General features: G+C 36.4%; 2 protein-coding genes across 2 annotated transcripts in view; one reads left to right on the top strand and one right to left on the bottom strand.

Annotated features, from left to right (window-relative positions):
* Positions 1-222: 222 nt before the first annotated feature.
* Positions 223-1,650, top strand: LOC115881362 (sorting nexin-12). Its single transcript, XM_030898812.1, has 3 exons — positions 223-689; positions 946-1,166; positions 1,241-1,650. Exons 1-3 carry the CDS (start codon positions 516-518, stop codon positions 1,344-1,346), a joined length of 501 nt encoding a protein of 166 aa, XP_030754672.1. The 5' UTR covers positions 223-515; the 3' UTR covers positions 1,347-1,650.
* LOC115881361 (cAMP and cAMP-inhibited cGMP 3',5'-cyclic phosphodiesterase 10A-like) overlaps positions 1,614-19,192 on the bottom strand; it is a 44,209-nt gene continuing 26,630 nt past the window's right edge. Inside the window, exons 8-11 of the mRNA XM_030898811.1 lie at positions 11,438-11,593; positions 9,969-10,230; positions 7,191-7,377; positions 1,614-1,760 (exon numbers count right to left, since the gene is read on the bottom strand). Of these exons, the coding sequence (XP_030754671.1) occupies positions 1,670-1,760; positions 7,191-7,377; positions 9,969-10,230; positions 11,438-11,593 (696 nt within the window). The 3' untranslated portion in view covers positions 1,614-1,669. The remainder of the gene's footprint in view (positions 1,761-7,190; positions 7,378-9,968; positions 10,231-11,437; positions 11,594-19,192) is intronic.

Genomic DNA, 19,192 nt, shown 5'->3' with positions numbered 1-19,192 from the left:
ATGTTTTAAAAATAAAATTACAAATAGCAAATAAAAATAATTAAAATAAAAAAGTGTATTTTACAATTCCCCCCGGCCCCGCACCCCTTTGGCTAACCTATAATGTCAGCTATGTCGAGAGATGGCGTTACGAAAATAGAACCGATTTATTACAAGGAACTTGGGCTTCTTTTTCGTTAGTATATTCTGTGGTCAAACCTACTACAAACCAAGGATAGACTTATGTAGGAAATGCATTGAAATTCTATAGCCATCCTTCAATATCGGGACAGGAATTTAAGCGGTACCCTCCGTATACTTTATTTTAAACGTATTTGATGAAAACCCAAGTATTAATAATTTACATGACAGTTGACAGAATATCTGTTTGACATTTGACATCAAATTTCGATTTCGGTATTTTTCGTCTAGAAGTGATTTTTCGGCAATTTTTAATGTAAATTAAAAAACCGTAATTTTATGGTAAAAAATTACGTAAAGAACGACTAATATTAGGGCTATAAAAAGAGTTGAAAATGATGGAATCTGAATCAACAGCCGAAGCAACTAGGAGGCTCAACGTTAAAAAACAAACCTTGGATGATGCTTATGCAGCCCCTGCAAATTTTCTAGAAATCGATGTAGTAAATCCAGTAACAACTATAGGTGTAGGAAAAAAACGATTCACTGATTACGAAGTAAAAATGAGAGTAAGCAATTTTTTAACCTATTTTTTAGTGGTATACTCCCCCCAACTGCTATTTGTAAATATAGATTACTCATAGAATAAAAGGTACAAAAGAAAGACCTTGTACTTTAGTTTTGTTATTAAAGTGCATCGTTATTTATTAAGTGCTATTTTTAATTTCCCAATAATTATCAAAGACAGATTATTTTTATATATTTATTTGTCAACTGAGCATATTTAAATTCTCTATTTTTATGTTAGTACTTAATTTGTTTTAGACAAATTTACCTGTATTTAAAGTAAAAGAATCAAGCGTAAGAAGAAGGTACAGTGACTTTGAGTGGTTAAGAAATGAACTCGAGAGAGACAGCAAAATTGTAGTCCCAGCGTTGCCAGGAAAAGCTTGGAAGAGGCAGCTACCTTTTCGAAATGATGATGGAATATTTGAGGAAGAATTTATTGAGGAGAGGAGAAAAGGATTGGAAGTATTTATAAACAAGTGTGTGCAATGTTTTATTCATTTTATTTAGATGTGAAGTGTATTACTAGCAATAATTCAATAATTTCTTTTAGAATTGCTGGTCATCCACTTGCCCAGAACGAACGGTGCCTACATATGTTCTTGCAGGAACCTACTATCGATAAAAACTACGTTCCAGGAAAAATTCGTAACACCTAATTGAATATTGTTGGATATTAATTGTTAATTCTATGATGATTCCTTTGGATATATCCACATTGATTTTTTTTGTAATTTTATCATAATTTTATAAAAATTTACACAAAGAATACTTTATGAGTAATATGTTTAAAATGATATTGGATCTGTATATTTCTAATTTTTAAAATTAAGAAAGCAATCCTGGAGAATAATTAGGTTTATGCTTTAATGTAATTTTTTGTATGTATAGTGATATATATGATTTACGTGTTATAGGAAAACTACTTATATACTATTTACTCAAAATAAATTTATTTATATGCTAGTTATTGTTGGTTTATCTAATCTATTGGATTTACAATTGAATCTTCTTGTCTCCAACTTTTTTGGCCTTTTAAATATATGATTTCTTGCCACGTCTTTCTTAACAGCCTAAAAAATGGTTTTCAGTTATTATATTTCAAAATAATTCTTTCAAAGGAAACTGTTTGCTTTCAACGCTCCACTGTATAATACCAACCCCCGCTTTTTCATTTAAAAAACTTAGCAACCCTACTTTACAATTTATTTAAACACGATTTATTTTACACTAAGTAACAAAACAATAATTACTTAAAGAACTCTTTACAAACTTATTTTCTACTATTCATCTAAAAAGGGGTTTATTTGAATTTATTTTAAAAGGCGCGAGCACGACTACCGATTGTTTCTCTCTTTTTTGCACTGGCCTCAGTTTATATACTCAAAGAGAGAGAGCCCAGCAGACAGTCTAGATTTTAATCGTCTTTTCCTAGGTGCCGTTCTCCGTCTTTCTGGCGTATTCTGCTGGTTCTAGAATAAGGGCGGGGCATATTAGCCCGAGGGATGAGTCCGCAACAATATAAAAGCATGTGTACTAGAGGTGGGCAAAGATTGAACGAGTATTAAAAATGAATCGTGAGATTCAATTCACCGTTTAGAATACGGTTCGTTCATAATTGAATCGTGGCCAGCACGGATCCATAAAATTTGAACGATTAGCCGTAAAAAAGAGTCGTGAGAATTGAATCGGATCACAATGCGATCGTTCGTTCAGAGAGTCGTAAGAATTTATTCATTGCTTACAATACGGTTCGTTCAATTGAATCGTGGCAAGCACGGATCCATAAAATTTGAACGATATGGGCCGTAAAAAAGAGTCGCGATAATCGAATCGGATCACAATGCGATCGTTATGGCGCCTTCTCACGACTCGTGTACTTGGCAAGTATTTTTTATTGGTCTACAGGATCTGGCGGGAGTACGGCGTAGTTCCTATAATAAACTTAGAAATTCTGTATAGATGCCCTACGCACCGTGTATACCCTGTATACCAATTACAAATGTTTGTCAAGTACACGAGTCGTGAGAATGCGCCTTTATACATAGAGTCGGGCACCAATATTTAGATTTGAACAAAAACCCTAAACAAACATCATAAGCATAAAATGCAAACGATAAGAAAGTTATTTACAAAAAAAAAAACATTTATTTATACTGTGCTTAGTACGGGAGTATTTGTGATGTATTTAATTTTCACGTTAATATTTCTGTTAAAATAATATTTATCGACTATAAACCATTAGGTAAATGTCGGATTAAAAGACGAAATCGTGTTTTTTGCAACTTCAAATAAATATTGTTGGCCTCTGCTCAATATGATAAAAAAACGACGTTAACCACGGTTATGAAATGAAGATCTCTGTCATTTTAAATGTAAAATTATATGGGGAATGTCATCTGGGCGCCATTTTTTTCATTATTATATACTATTTATTATATGATTATCAAATCGGAATTAAAATATACCCTAAAAATAATAAATTAGTATTAAGAAGTATTTAATAAATAGTATCTATATAAGAATTGGATTGATAATTTAATATTATTGGTAAAATAATCAATACAATTACGCCAGTGCCATAAGTGTTGAAAAACAAATGAAAGAACTGTATTATATGTATGTGTATTTCTTTTTCTGGTCCTTTAAAGGTTGATTCTCACTATTCCTTCCATATCAGCTACCTTCCGTTTACATAAAATATTATATCATGTAAATTAATAGGACAATGCACACTATCCGTTCCGTTTCTCTTCCGTTCCATATTCTTTCCTTCCATACATTTTTTTGACGGACGGGCTGAAGCGTGTCGGAAACAGCGTTGTCAAGTTCTTCCATTTGTATACCAGCTGTGTTAACATTTTGCTGATATATTATTTATTCTTTCACCTCTTAATTAAATCTATTACCTTTTTCAAAAGATACAAATTTTTAAAATAAAACTTTCGTAATGATATAAACTGTATAATAAATAGTATGAAACTGATACGGAACGGAAGCTTACGTATAGCGTCAATACATTAAAAAATACGGAACGGATATGGAATGGATATGGAATTGAAACGGAATGTATAGTGAGAATCAGCCTGTCGGACAAAATTATCACCGGTAGTGTCAGTTACGATACTTGTTTTTATGAAACGTAAATTGTGCATGTGGTTGGTTCAAATGAACGAATTGTAGGAGTCGATTCAATATGAGAAATTGAACCGTGTGATTCGATTAACTAAAAAGAATCGTAATGCCCATCACTAACGTATACCTTAGAGGGGTTTATTTTAATATTTTTGGAAAATATGTAAATTTTTAATATTACCACAAGAAAGTTGCATGTAATCGCAGAATAACTACATGTAATTAAGCGCTAAACGTACGAGATTAACGAAATAGCCGATTGAAAACCGAGTTAAAAACCGCCGCGAAGATTTATTGCTTATTACCCAATAAAAGCGCGGGATTGTATCACACCATATTTTATCAGCAAACGCGCATTAAATTGTTTTGATCAGGTACAAAATTAAAACTGAATCGTTGATTAAAAGAATTGGGAAGATACCTAACCTAATGGGCGAATTCGTGACAAGGTTGATTTGATTTCCCCTTACGTCTCAAGTGCTGTACGGTGGAGACACCAATCGTTCTGAGATCAACGCATAAAACAATTATTTTCTCTAATTCGGCCAGCGAAGGCATATCGAAGACGGTGTGGATCTGAAAGCGACAGTGTTATTTCCATATTAAAATGTGTAATTTATGTTACGCTTCACGAAAATATCTTTGGATGAAAAATCCGCGTTTATGTATTGAAAATTTATTCGTGTTAAATATAGAAATCACAAAAAAAATAAAAATTCTTTTATAGGTACTGAATATGTCGTATGATCGAAAAAAGTCGTTTAGTTGGCTTGGAAATGACGATTATTGATATTTACCATAATATTTTACATATTAAATAACAGCGATCTTCATTTCCAAGCCAACTCTAACGCCGTTCTTTGTTTAATAATATAATATTATATTAAATTGTTTAATGGTAGAAAATCTAATTTTATTAACGTACCGAAAATCCGTAAATCTACAGATTAATCAGTAGCCCTACTACCAGTAGTCTGCGGCAACCACTCACTCTGTCGACTGAACGCAGAAGTACGGTCTGCTACGGTAGGCATTTATACATTCCGTACATATATACGGCACCTAGCACAATCCTATTGGTCAGATTTGAATTTTAAACCAATTAAAGTCCGAGTGCCATACGCGAGTATGGAATGTAAAACGGTGCCATGCGCACTTACGGAATGTACCTTGCAGCAGAAAGTAACGCCTGGTTATAGCTAATCTTGCAAGAGTAGCGGGGAGGTCAAGTATCTAGGAATCACGCTTGATACCAAACTGACCTGGAACCGACATTTGGAAAATGTCACAATGAGGGCGATGACTACACTAGCGGTAGTCAGACGCCTTCACGGAAAAATCTGGGGCCGCAGACCACAGATGGTGCACTGGCTGTACACTGGAGTGGTGAGGCCTTCAGTAAAATATGCATCCTTGGTATGGTGGCCTAAGGTAATGCAACAAACAACAATGCTCAGCCTCAGCAAGGTGCAAAGACTTGCTTGTCTGAGCATAACAGGGGCGATGAAATCAACGCCCACTGCATCAATGGAGGCACTTCTGGACCTTCCGCCTCTTCACATAGTGATCCAGGCGGAGGCAAGAATGGGACTCTATCGACAACAAAGTGTCTTGTCTCTGGGAAATAGGACAGAAACCGGACACTCAAAGATGGGAAATCCTATCGGAGGACCTCTACTCCAAATGAGATCGGACCAAATGACCCCTCTTTATCACTACCACAAACCATTCGAGATGAACAAAATGGATCGAGGAATGTGGACAGATATAACATTCCTTCAGGATGGACTAACCTGGTATACAGACGGGTCAAAGACGGCTGAAGGAACAGGAGCTGGAGTATTTGGGGAAAGACCAAGAGTATATAAGTTTATCCTTTTCCTTGGGTAAACACTCAACCGTATTCCAGACAGAAATCTTCGCCATTCTACAATGTGCGAGAGAAAATAATAGAAGAGCTTATTCAGATAAGCTCATCAATATATGTCCAGACAGTCAGACGGCACTTGGGGCGCTTATGAGCCCAAAGGTATCGTCGAAACTCGTCTGGGAATGCCTAGGTGAACTGGAAGCTCTGGCTCGAAGGAACAGAATTAAATTATTCTGGGTGCCTGGCCACAGCGGCATCCAAGGCAACGAAAAAGCCGATGAGCTAGCTAGGCAAGAATCATCGGCATCTTATCTTGGTCCAGAGCCAGTACTGGGAATACCCAAATGTATGGCCCGTAGTGCACTAAAACTCTGGATCAGGGAAAAGCAGAATGTCCACTGGAGAAACAGACAGGGGCACAGGCACAGCAAGGCTTTTATCCAAGGACCTAGCTCTAAAACCGCAAAAGAACTGCTAATGTCTGTGCTAATGCTTAGTAGGAATAAATTGCGGATTACAACAGGCCTCTTGACAGGACATATGGCTGTCAAGTGTTACCTGAACAAGCTCAACCTGTATCAAGGAAGTCTTTGCTGCAGACTCTGCGATAAAGATCCTGAAACAGCGGAGCACATAATATGCCACCGCGAGGCTCTGGATCGCAAGCGACACTTTTTATTTGGGAAAGCTAGGCTAGAACCGGAAGAACTATATGCTCTCATCCTATCAAGGACCTGCATAAGTTAGTGCAGGGCACAGGGATAGGAGAATGGGTGCAGATATAGAAAGGGGACAAACACAATAGGCCTCACAGGTCGCAGTGTTTCCGGCAGAGGACGGCCCCTTATTGTGAAAAAAAAAGAGTAGCTGTGGCTCCGTGACTGAGGCCATCGCTTCGTGAACGATAGGTCCGTGGTTCAAATCTCGCGCCGGACCATAACGTTTTTATTTTTTTTACAACTGTTTTTATTTAAAAAAAAGCTGTAAATATTTAATAGCAATCAAAATACGGATTACGTTGGTTTCACTCTTTTTGGTGAGGTTAAATTGATTATTTGGTGGAGTTAGTTGCGTGGGTTAAGATGGTTATTTGGTGGGGTTGATTGCGTTGGTTAGGTTAGCTATTTGGTGGGGTTGGTTTGGTTTTGGATGGAATGCTCTATAACAAAGCGTTAATAGTAATGTCTAAGGTACATTCCTTAAGCGCATATGGCGCACTGTCTTATATTCCATACTCGCGTATGGCACTCGGAGTTTAATTGGTTTAAAATTCAAATCTGGCCAATGGGATTGTGCTAGGTGCCGTATACGCTGCGCTGTAAACCACTACCAGCGCGCCGCGGCGCAGATCTAAACTAAAATCTCGGAATTCTTGGACAGGCTGACGGTAACGCCAGCTATATCTCGGACAGGTTTTGTGCCACGAAATCGCCCATAAGGTTGCGCATCTTATTTCTTCAATCAACGATCTGAACGAAATATAGGTATAAATACATACGATGCTTCTTCACTGAGGTCTGCACAATTTGGCAACACGGATTTAAGCAGGTCCGTACAGGGTAGCACAATAATATTAAGGAAATTAACTTGATCTTCGGGAATCATTGCTGATTTGTCACGGTCCATGAGTGATAATGGGGTGAGGCCCATTGCCTTTTCTCTGTCGCCTTGATTGTAGAATTCCTCTATAAAATGTAGAACAAAATTTTAATCCTTAAATTTTTTTCAAGGTAGCTTTTCTTGGTAAAATTTTCAGGAGATAATATACAGGGTGGGTCTTATAAATAAGTGCAAATATTTTCAGGGCTGGTAGATCTCGATAAAAGAATCATATTTTCTCTTTACCGTTTTTCAAATAAGCCAAAATAACCGAGTTATTCAAGTTTAATAAATTTTTAAGAAAAAAATGGTGTGTGCACTATGTGCGCATATTTGAAGTGAAACTTCTTCTTACTTCAGTCTGTCCGTCTGAAGACTCCATTCGGGTACATCTATCCACGTGCCAAGTTTAGTTCCAATCGCAGTGTGCACCGCCGCTCACATAGCCTACCCACCAAATTTGGTTGCGATCGGACATCAACTTTTGACGTTTCTTATGTCAAAACTAACTGACACAATTACTTTAAACAACACACAAATTCAAATCGGACGATTTTTTCATAAGATATGGGGCTCTTGACCTTGTATACCAGCATAATGTTATTGTTTTCAAATTCAAATTTGGTAACATCGAAACTATTAACGACTGCACATCCATGTTAACATCGGATGTGAATAGCGAAAGATATCCATAAAATACTCTAGTAAGATGAGATTTGCAATCGATTTCCGATGCACGTGATCAACTTTGAGTGACAAGCGATGGCGACAGCGCTGCCAGATTGTGATGGATTTATGAGATGAATCTTGATTTTTACGTTTTATTTTTAATTTAATAACTAATATTTTAGTAATTAATTGATTTATTTGTTTTATAGCTTATTTTACTTATTACATATTGGCAAAAACTAGTCCATTATGAAGATTATTATTCTAAGCGTTATTATGGGTTATTAATGTACATCTTACAACGCCATAAGTGGTAATAACATGTAAGAGGGTGCTATTAATGCACAAACTAATAATCACATAACTTAAATAAAAACTAACGTAGAAATAACTTTGAAAGTGGTGTAAACTCGAAAATTTAGTTCTTAAAAGAACTGTTTGTGTTTTTAAAAAAAGACTATGGAAATTGGCAAAAAACGAGAATTATTCACAAAGATTCAACAGCAACACGATATTATACAAAATAATGACTGACATTAGGATAATTGTCAAATAATAAACGACAACCTTGCTGAAAACGGCGCAATGTGTCCAACATAGCGATAATAAAATTCGGGTAAACTAATTTTTGCAGCTTTAATCTAAATAAAATATCTGTTACAATCATTTGCTCTATAAAGTCAAATGAAGAGCTGCTTGGTATCTTAAATTATACAACAAATTTAAACATTTTTGCCAAAATTAATTTCAGTTTTATAGACTTGTCAATGTCGATATGATTGAAGACGTCCATCGGAAAATGTTTTGCGATTACAATATATACTTGTCTTATAGGAGTATAGTATTTCCGAAGTCAATTTGAAGAACTGGGACTCTTAATTCCTTTGTCCAGACCAGGGGCGGATACAGGAATTTATTTTAGGGGGGGTCCAAATAAAAATGTAATGTAGAATATGCCTTTTAGAGTGTAATTTTTAACCCAAAAGGCTAATATTTAACCCAATTTACAGATGTTAGGGGGGGGGGGGCGGGCCACATGGGCCCCCCCTCTGTATCCGCCACTGGTCCAGACAATGCTGATAAAGACAGTGCCGAAATTATATTGTAATTGACTTCAGAAAAACTAATGCCCACTTGCACCGTTTGTATAAACTTTGTTTAAAGGCTAAACAGTGATTAACTATACATACTTTATTATAGTTAATAACTGTTTAGCCTTTAAACAAAGTTTATACACACGGTGCAAGTGGGCATAAGCATTACTAAGCGAATGACGTGGAAGCATTTGACAACGTCGCAAGACGTTCTAAACCGATAAGTCATTATTATCATTACACTGGATTGCAGACAACTGTCATTAATATGATATATTCTTTTCCAGACCGAATATATGTATATTTCATATCAATTAAACTTTTAGTTACGTGATTGAAGGCGCGATTTTTAAATTCATTGTAGCCAACCATTTCACATATCCGGCGCCGCGGCCGTGCTGACTAACTGGAATTTAAATTTCGCGCTTGGGATTCAGGGGGTAGCATTCTGTAAAGAATGTCAAGTTGCCGCATTTATTTATTTATTCACATTGTCATTCGTTTTGACACATCAGTTTTGTATTACGAGTTTTTGGTTTAAATAAATATTGTTGTGATACTTTAAGCTTGAAAATGTCTACTAGAACATTGCTCTTTTTAGAACATCTTTTAGTGCGAAGTGTACAAGATAGCTTAATAGCCGTAAAAACCGCATCGCAACTTTATTAGAATATTTTGAACGGGAAAGCGGTAGTAATGGCCCTTTATGGCCCTTAAGTGCTGTTAAGAAGGTGATTTTTGTTGATGTAAATAACTGTTTATATATTTATAATTAATTTATTTTCGTTTCCTAAAATATTTTGCTTAAAAGAAAATATACAAAAGTGGGCAACGCTGTGCCGGTCAAGCTCAATCACGTGACTAAAAGTTTATTTGGTATGAACTGTATACGTTGTGTGTTACTATTCACTTACTAATCAAATTATCAGTTAGATTTTTTGCCACGATATAAGGTTTGCAAGAACCGGACAGATCGCAAGCCGTCATCATAATGGCTTTACAAAGGTGTCTGTGGTGTCTGTTAGACCAATCCAGTCCTTGGTCGCTGGTATTGACTTGCATCAGCTTCAGACGGACTTTGAAATAATTCGCTAGGTCCGTGGCTATGATGCACTGCCTTATTTCTGTGTTTAATTCTTGCCACAACGAGTCTGATACGTTGTAAAAAGGATAGACCTGAAGTACAAGTAAACAGAAATCGTTAGTTATTATTATGGAGGATAGAGGTAAGGAGAATCACCTCTTATGGGACTTTGTTTCTATACTATATACTTTGTTTTCTATACTATTTTTTTGGATAGATGAATCCGCCACATAGGTATAGACATTTTTTAAAATTAATGATTATGTTTTTATGGCCTCTAAAATTGTGCACAGCGCCTGACTGGCACAGTTATTAGAGAGATATCGGAAAACCGAATAGCGTCATGCAGTACTTACGCGTACCTTATCATGGTTACGAAATGCGCGAGTCAATTTTTAACGCAACACCCGCTAATAAAGTTACCGCCTGACGTAATTTGCGGATGAATTACACCAAGCGCTATTTCTAAATAACGTTTAAAAATTGCTCAAATGGGCATGTGCGGGTATTTGACAACCGGGGCCGGCCGGCGGGATCTTTTATTTTAGGTTATGTATGAATTGTTTTGAATTATTACTTTAGTTTTATTAGGTAATTTGATATTTAAGTAGTTGGGATTAGTTTTAATTAAACAAATATGACCCAAAATATGGATTCCACCTCTTCCAATATTAAAGAACCTATAAAGAGGCTTAGGTTTACAGCAGATGAGGACTTAGCCCTTCTAAGAGAATTTGTTGCTTGTTGCCCTAAACCCACTGGCAGACGTTGAACAATAAAGCACTGGAAATAAGCACTTTAGTCCTTTAGTTTTAAAATACCTAGTAAACAAAACAATTTCAAAGTTTTAAATTCAAAGTTAGGTTAAGTTTAAATAGCGGACGCGACGCGAACAGAATTCTTTCCGATCCGATAACTATAAATGAAGAGTGTTAATACCACCTCACGTAAAGGAAATAACACCTGGCCTTATTAACGTCCATGCACGCTATTCGGTTTAGCGATATCTCTCTATTACGCTGTTTATTGTTATTTTACGCGAGTTTATTTTTGCGCACAGGAAATTTTACTCGTTTGCACATCGTCATAAAAAACAATTTTCGTACCACGAATTAGGGACAGGATTTTTATCTCTATACTTATAGGATACCTAATCTGTGGTATTATGATGTGCAACCAAAGTTATTTTAATTTCCCTATATAAACATTTTTTACATGGATAGTATTATACTTCTTCCTTAATCTTCTATTCAGATTACCGATACCGATGTGATTAGACTATGTCACTATGTTACCTACTTTATATATTGTCATCGCTACTTGATAATGGTGATTTTCTAAAAACGATTCGTCATAGAGCTGTGATAAAACGTCGTCGTTTAATTGAAGAAAGTTATTAGTGTATCCACCATGATCCAAATCATGACACAGACAGGCTATTATTAAAGATTTAATCTGGAAATAAATACCATTTTCAAAACCATAAAGAAAAAAATCTTAAGTCAACTAATGGTAATGGTAAAATAAAAACATATACTGGGTGAGTCTCTCACCCCTATAACTTTTTCATTTTTTTTTCAGATAAAAAACGAGATTTGGTATGTTAATATATGACATAAATTAGGATTGATTGACGTTATTCAATTCTTTTTGACCGCCAAATTTTTGATTTTTAAATGGCACCCTCGGTATCTTTTTTACTTTATTTGACAGAACTTCTGTCGTTTTCGCTTAAAACAAAATTATTAAATTAAAATTAAATCAAATTAAATTTCAATCTAGAGCGCCATGGTTGTGTTAAAAACACTAATTTTTGATCAAGGAGCCTTGGAAAAATAGATTTAATCGTCTAATGTTTTCAGTGTCTTGTTCTGACCGGTTAAAAGGTCCGGTTAATTTTTCAAATTCAAATTCAAATTTCTTTATTAGACTCCATTAAGTTTTACAGAATAATATTAGTATTAATAAAGGTGTGTCTAAAGGGATCGCACCGCGATTAAAAAACCGATGCAATGGCACAAAGTGCCAAAGTGGTGCGACCCCAAATACAAAATAGAAATAAATTAAATTATAAAAATAACAGAATTAAAAAAATTAAAATTATATAAAAAAAGTGAAAATATAATTTTATCAGGGATGAGCGGAGATAAGCAGAGAGGCATAATGAAACTTATGTCTATTAACATATGAAACTGAAATATTTTTGGAAGTTAGCTGTTCGGTGTTGAGGGATTTTAAAATAATGCACTTGTCTAGTCGAATGATCATGGTCAACGTAGTGAAACAATGAGAACAAATAGGGAGGCTGCTCTGTAGATAAAATTCGATAAATGAATGTCATTAAATGAAATTGTCGTCTGTTAGTTATGGATAAAATAGATAAATTTTTAAGATGTGGCGTTATATGATCTCTAAAAGGAATGTTAAAAGAAAACCGTAGGCACGAGTTTTGAAGTATGTGGATTTTTCTAGAGAATCTAGCGTTTATGGATGTACCATAAACAACATCGCCGTAATCAAATAAAGATAAAATAAGTGTGTCACATAATTGATACTTAGTCTTTGATGGTATATATTTCTTAAGAGACGAAAAATTCTTCAACCGTATATAAGCAGCCTTTAATTTAGTAGTTATATGTGCCTGAAAAGAAAGTTTCGCATCAAAATAGACTCCAAGATTTTTAGTCTCTGTAACAATGGTTAATCGCAACATTATCTATATGGATATTCATGTTACCAGCTGTATTTGTAATTTTGTTTATATCACTACCAAATACTATAACACAAGATTTACCGGCATTTAATTTCAAATTATGATCCAGAGCATATTTCTTAATTTTATTAAGATCGTCGTTAAAATTTAACTGAAATTGTGCCAAATTATTAGTATCTATTTTGCAATAAATTTGAGAATCATCTGCATATTGCTGCAATTTAGAAAACTGTAATTCCTTATCCATATCAGCTACATATAACGAAAATAAAAGTGGCCCCAGAATAGATCCCTGAGGAACCCCAGAAATCATAGGAATATAACTAGATTTTTGTTTTAAACTTCCCCGTTTATGACAACATAACGTGATCTATCTTTTAAAAGGTTTTTTATCAATTCTAAAGAGCCGTCTGAAAATCCAAAATACTGTAATTTTGCTAGGAGCAATGAATGGTCTAGAGTATCAAATGCTTTACTAAAGTCTGGTAAGCTAAGACACGTCATATTTTTATTTTCTTGATTTGTTCTAATATCATTAACCAGCTTCAGTAAACAAGTGATAGTGCTGTAGTTCTTACGAAAACCAGATTGGCATTCTGGTATTAGTTTATTTGAATCTACAAATGAAACAATTTGATTATGTAGATGTTTTTCTATAATTTTAGAAATTGCTGGCAATATACTCACGGGTCTTAGATCGTTGTTATTTAAAGGTTTGGAAATTTTACAGAGAGGTGTTATAATAGCTCTTTTCCATATTTCGGGATAGACATTGTCTAAAATAGAAGTACTAATTATATTTATTACCGCTTTACCACAGTAAGGCATGCACAGCTTTAGTGTTTTAATTGATAGAATAAATCATCTTCACCGACAGCATTAGATCGAATAGAATTTAATATTTGATGTAACGATAACTCATCTATTAGTTTGAAATTTAGAACATTATTCCCTATTTTTTCATGCTTATTTTGTCTATAAAAATCTATTTTTTTTATTTGATGTACTATTAATGCAATTCTGACAGTTCGAAAAAAAAATATTAAGCTTATCTACATCCGCTAAGTTTTCAGGAACTTCCGGACTTGATTTAAATGTTAACTTAATCGTTTAGCATCTTTCCAGAAGTCTTTACCAGTCTTTTCCGATAAACCCTTAAAATAACTAATTTTTTCTCTAACTATAGCATGTTTTGTAAAATTCCTGAGTTGACGATAATATTGTAATTTGGCTTCAGATCGTTGTTTTAAATATTTTTGATGTGCTTTGTCTCTAAGTTTGATTAATAATTTAATGTTATCCGTTATCCAGGGTAAATATGGTTTATCTGCAATTTTTTTCTTTTTCAACGGTGCATGTTTATTGAGGAGATAAAAAATGTAATTATATAGAGTTTTTATTTTAATATTAATATCCGCTATATAAAAAATATTTTCCCAAGGTAACATAATTGCATCTTTTTTAAAATTTTCCTGGTTAATATGATTATAATCTCTATATTCAATATATTTCGTAGAGCTATGGGATATTTGTAGAGTAAATATAACATATATCAAACAATGATCAGAAACTGACTCAGATACAGGGACGGAAGTACTGAAATCATAATTAAAATTATTATTTGTGATCATTACATCAATTAGGCTGCAGGCACCATCCGAACCACGAGTTGGTTCGTTGATAACTTGTACAAGATTAAAAGACTCTAAAATTTTAGATATTTTCAATGTTACAGGACACTGTTTTAAAAAGTTAATATTAAAATCACCCATAAATATCATATTGTCAAGAAAAATGGCCTATCCGCCAGAAATTAAAAATGTATTACTGGTTGCCTGCACAACCGCAACGTATCCGCCAGAAATTAAAAGACTTTTTCAGGCGCCATCTTTTAGTCAAGTCGAGAAGTAAGGGAATCAGACAATAGAATTGTCTGGTATGAAGAATACGCTTTCCGGAATTGGGGAAATTTCGAGAAGCAGTCAATAGAGTATATAAGCCGGAGCCATCGACAACTGAGACAGTTTTGAAATTTGAATATACCGCGTGGAAATTGAAAATCGGACAATTTGGTGAAGGAATAGTTAGTTTGTTGTGTGTTATAAGTTAGTAATTGTGTATAAAGTGAGAAAATAAATTCGTTAAGTATTTTATCGTGAGTTTAAATAGTGGACCCACGGAATCCGTAACAATTGGTGTCGGAAGTGCGATTCAAGAGGATTTTAAGAAGAAATTAAGTGGATTGGAAGATTTTTTAGACCCAATTAGAGTATATTTTTATGGTTGGTACAAAGAGAACAAGCAGAAGAAAATGGAGGAAGTAAGCAAGTTATTGGGCGATTTTATGGAGAATATGAGAAGAGAGAAGGCAAAAGAACAAGAAAGACTCCGTAAAAGAACGAGAAGAAGAGAGAGAGCCCGATTAGAAGAGAAAAGGAAGAGAGGAAAACTACGACGTCAACAAGAACAGGACCGGCTTGAGAACATTTTCGAAGATTTGAAAGTTCAACGACAACAAGACAAAGAAGAAGAACAGGACCGGCTTGAGAAAATTTTAGAAGATATGAAAATTCAACGACAACAAGACAAAGAAGAAGAACAGGACCGGCTTGAGAAAATTTTAGGCAATTTAGAAAGTCGTCAGAAGAATGAATGGAGGGAAATTTTAGAAGATATAGAAACGCGCCGCCAAAAAGAAAGACAAGAAGATCAGGACCGTCTTAAGAAAACTTTAGAAAATCAGGAATTTCGACTACAGAAGAATTTTAAAGACCTAGAAAAACGACAGGAGAACCATTTCCAAGAAGTCGTAGAAGATCTTGAGGAACGCCTTCAGCAGAAAATGGAAAAATTAGAGATGGACCTACAGAAGACCAAGGTACAAGTAAAGGCACCTGGCGTTCATGGAACTGCGAACCTCAAGGCCCCGACCTACGATGGACAAACCACCTGGACGATGTACCACCGCCAGTTTGAAGCAGCGGCTGCTGCCAATGGATGGACTGACCAAGAGAAAGCAGCAGCACTTGTCATCGCGCTGCGAGGCCCTGCACTGGAACTGTTGCAAACTATTCCTGCAGCCCAGCAGCAGGAATACCAAACTTTGGTCGCTGCACTGGACAGAAGATATGGCGACCAACATCGACGCCAACTTTACCAGGCACAGATCAAGACACGCCTGCAGAGGTCCGGAGAGAGTCTGCAGGAATTTGAAGCAGACTTACGTCGGCTGGTACACCTAGCGTATCCTGAGGCACCGGAAGGATTTAGGGAGGAACTCGCTGCTCAGTGCTTTATCAGCGGACTGAGGGACAACGAATTGCAGAGGGCGCTGCAAATATCCCGATTTTCCACCAGCAGCGAAGCACTGGTCAGGGCGCTAGAAATTGAAGCTGCTTTTAGCGCCATTCCTAAACAGAAGATAGGCTCGGTAACGGTTGAGGAACAGCCAAAGAGTTCTCACATACGTTTGGAGGAGATGTTTAATAAACTATGTGAATTACTAGTGAACAAGAGAGTCAACAACACCCAGACAGAGAACCAAAGAAGATTCCAGGATATGAGGTGCTATGGATGCGGCAGGAATGGCCACATCAAACGAGATTGTCGCATCCAAATGCGATTCCATTCACCATCCAGAGAACATCGGCACATCGGAAGATCCCAGGACATAAGTTGCTATAGATGTGGCAGGAATGGCCACATCAAACGGGATTGTCGCATCCAAATGCGATTCCATTCACCATCAGAGAACATCGGCACATCGGAAGATCCCAGGACATAAGTTGCTATAGATGTGGCAGGAATGGCCACACAAACGGGATTGCCGCGTCCAAATGCGATTCCGTTTACCATCGAGAGAACATAGGCACCAGGAAATCAACACTAATGAGCGAGTATTGGCTGAAGAAAACAGAGCCCCTAGGATGTTTTCCGTTAGGAGTCTAGGAAAAACCGCTGACAGTTTGGTGATCAACAGGAAGGTCAATGGTAGAAGAATTCGAATGACTGTGGACACAGGCGCTATGGTATCGTTGGTGCGGACTAACTCGGTGCAAGGATTGAAGATGATGCCTCTTAGAAGAAGAGTGTATTTACGTACAGTTACGGGGAAATGGCCGTTGTACGGGGAGAGGCTTTCATAGAACTGGAGTTAGGGAATTTGAAGTTTCGGCATAGCGTTTTAGTGGCAGACATTGAAGATGATTTTATCATGGGTATGGATGTGATCAGTCAACATGGTTTTTCGTTCGATCACCATAGAAACATCCTGAAAATCGGAAATGAGGAATTTTCTGTATCTAAAGAAGAGACCACCAGGAAATATGGAAGAAAGATCATCGAAAATTGTGATGATACCTGGTGATACCAAAGAAGACTGTGTTCGGGAAAATAGAGAAAACCTCTGGGTGCCGTGTAGGACGGATACAAATTATCGGCAACGAGCCAGATCGACGACGGGCTAACCTGGACAAGAAAATGCAACATCGCGAAAGCACTATCAGAGTAAAGAATTTTAAACTGAGAACTGACGAACAATGGACGACGATACAATTGAGGAAAGATCAAATGGAAGATCCAGACATTGGAGCAATACTACGGCTCAAGGAAGGTAACGGCGAGAGACCACCGTGGCAGGATATTGCGGATAGAGGGCTCGTTTTTAAAGTTCTCTGGGCTCAGTGGAATTCACTGGTTATTGAGAATGGATTGTTAAAGCGCACGTGGGAAAGTGCGGATGGCAGGACAGTAACAACTCAGTTACTGGTACCAAGGAAGAAAGTTACCCAGGTATTGGAAGAAATTCATGGTGGTAAAACTGGAGCCCATCTTGGGGTAAACAAGACCCTGAGCAAGCTGAGAGACCGTTTTTACTGGGTGGATTATTGCGAAGATGTCAAGAAATGGTGTCAACGTTGTAAGATTTGCGCAGCTAGACAAGGACCAAATACTCGATCTGGGGAAGAAAGGGAACAGGATAGCGTTGGACTGTCGTTCGAAAGAATCGCTAGGAAGGAAAGATTATTGGACATTCATAAGGCCGCTAGAAGTAAGATTGCGCTAGCCAGTGACCGGATGAAAGCTCGTTACGACCTCAGAGCTAATTCTACGGGATTTCAACAGCACGATAGGGTATGGTTGTATAACCCACAGCGCAAGAAAGGAAGGTCCCCAAAGTTAACTCCAGCATGGGAAGGTCCTTATACAGTCATCAAGAGGATAAATGATGTTGTGTACCGGATTCAGCGCAGCCCTAGAAGAAGATGAAAGTAGTTCATCTGGATCGATTGAAGAGATATCAGACAGGAAACCTTGATCGGGACGATCAAATTTGAGAAAGGGGCAATGTCAAGAAAAATGGCCTATCCGCCAGAAATTAAAAATGTATTACTGGTTGCCTGCACAACCGCAACGTATCCGCCAGAAATTAAAAGACTTTTTCAGGCGCCATCTTTTAGTCAAGTCGAGAAGTAGGGAATCAGACAATAGAATTGTCTGGTATGAAGAAGTACGCTTTCCGAGAATTGGGAAATTTCGAGAAGCAGTCAATAGAGTATATAAGCCAGAGCCATCGACAATTGAGACAGTTTTGAAATTTGAATATACCGCGTGGAAATTGAAAATCGGACAATTTGGTGAAGGAATAGTTAGTTTGTTGTGTGTTATAAGTTAGTAATTGTGTATAAAGTGAGAAAATAAATTCGTTAAGTATTTTATCGTGAGTTTAAATAGTGGACCCACGGAATCCGTAACAATATTATCATAAAATGGCACAGTATAACTCAACAAGTTTTCCAGGAAGTTAATAAAATCTTCAATATTTGACGAAGGAGGCCTATATACATTGAAAAGTAAAATTTTTCTTTGCTTTATAGTTAACTGGACGGCTATAAATTCACACGAATTAGTAGCAATGTCCAAATGAGCAATTTCGTATGATAAATGTTTTTTTATGTATACTGCCACACCCCCTCCTCGACCATCTCTATCCTTTCTAACAAAAGACTATCCAGTAACATTGAAAGCATCATTTCCATAGTTAGATGACAACCAAGTTTCAGATAGACCCAATACATCCAACCGGTAATCATTCAAATAGTGTACCAATTCGTCAAAACCGGTATTAAGAGAACGAACATTTAAATGTCCTACACAACATTTTTTACTCGTTCTATTGCTCTGCTGACCGCCCGAGTCCATGATGCTAGCCATCCCCAGACAAATAAACCATCCAAAAGAAAATGCCTTCCCTTTTATATCCGCTCATACCCTTTAAATTACAAAACAAAAAACTATCAAATAAAAAAATGCTTTTGGGAATAAACATTATTCAGTTAACA

The sequence above is a fragment of the Sitophilus oryzae genome, unplaced genomic scaffold, assembly GCF_002938485.1.
Source record: "Sitophilus oryzae breed Bouriz unplaced genomic scaffold, Soryzae_2.0 scaffold_1717_pilon_pilon, whole genome shotgun sequence".
NCBI classification, from domain to species: domain Eukaryota; kingdom Metazoa; phylum Arthropoda; class Insecta; order Coleoptera; family Curculionidae; genus Sitophilus; species Sitophilus oryzae.
This window is presented reverse-complemented; position numbering and strand designations above follow the sequence as displayed.

What these genes read in the sequence shown, in the direction of transcription:
- LOC115881362 (XM_030898812.1), top strand. Translation starts at nt 516, where the DNA reads ATGATGGAATCTGAATCAACAGCCGAAGCAACTAGGAGGCTCAACGTT. An exon ending in ATTACGAAGTAAAAATGAGA is followed by an intron (nt 690 to 945) that starts GTAAGCAATTTT and finishes AATTTGTTTTAG; the next exon opens with ACAAATTTACCTGTATTTAA. An exon ending in TTGGAAGTATTTATAAACAA is followed by an intron (nt 1,167 to 1,240) that starts GTGTGTGCAATG and finishes AATTTCTTTTAG; the next exon opens with AATTGCTGGTCATCCACTTG.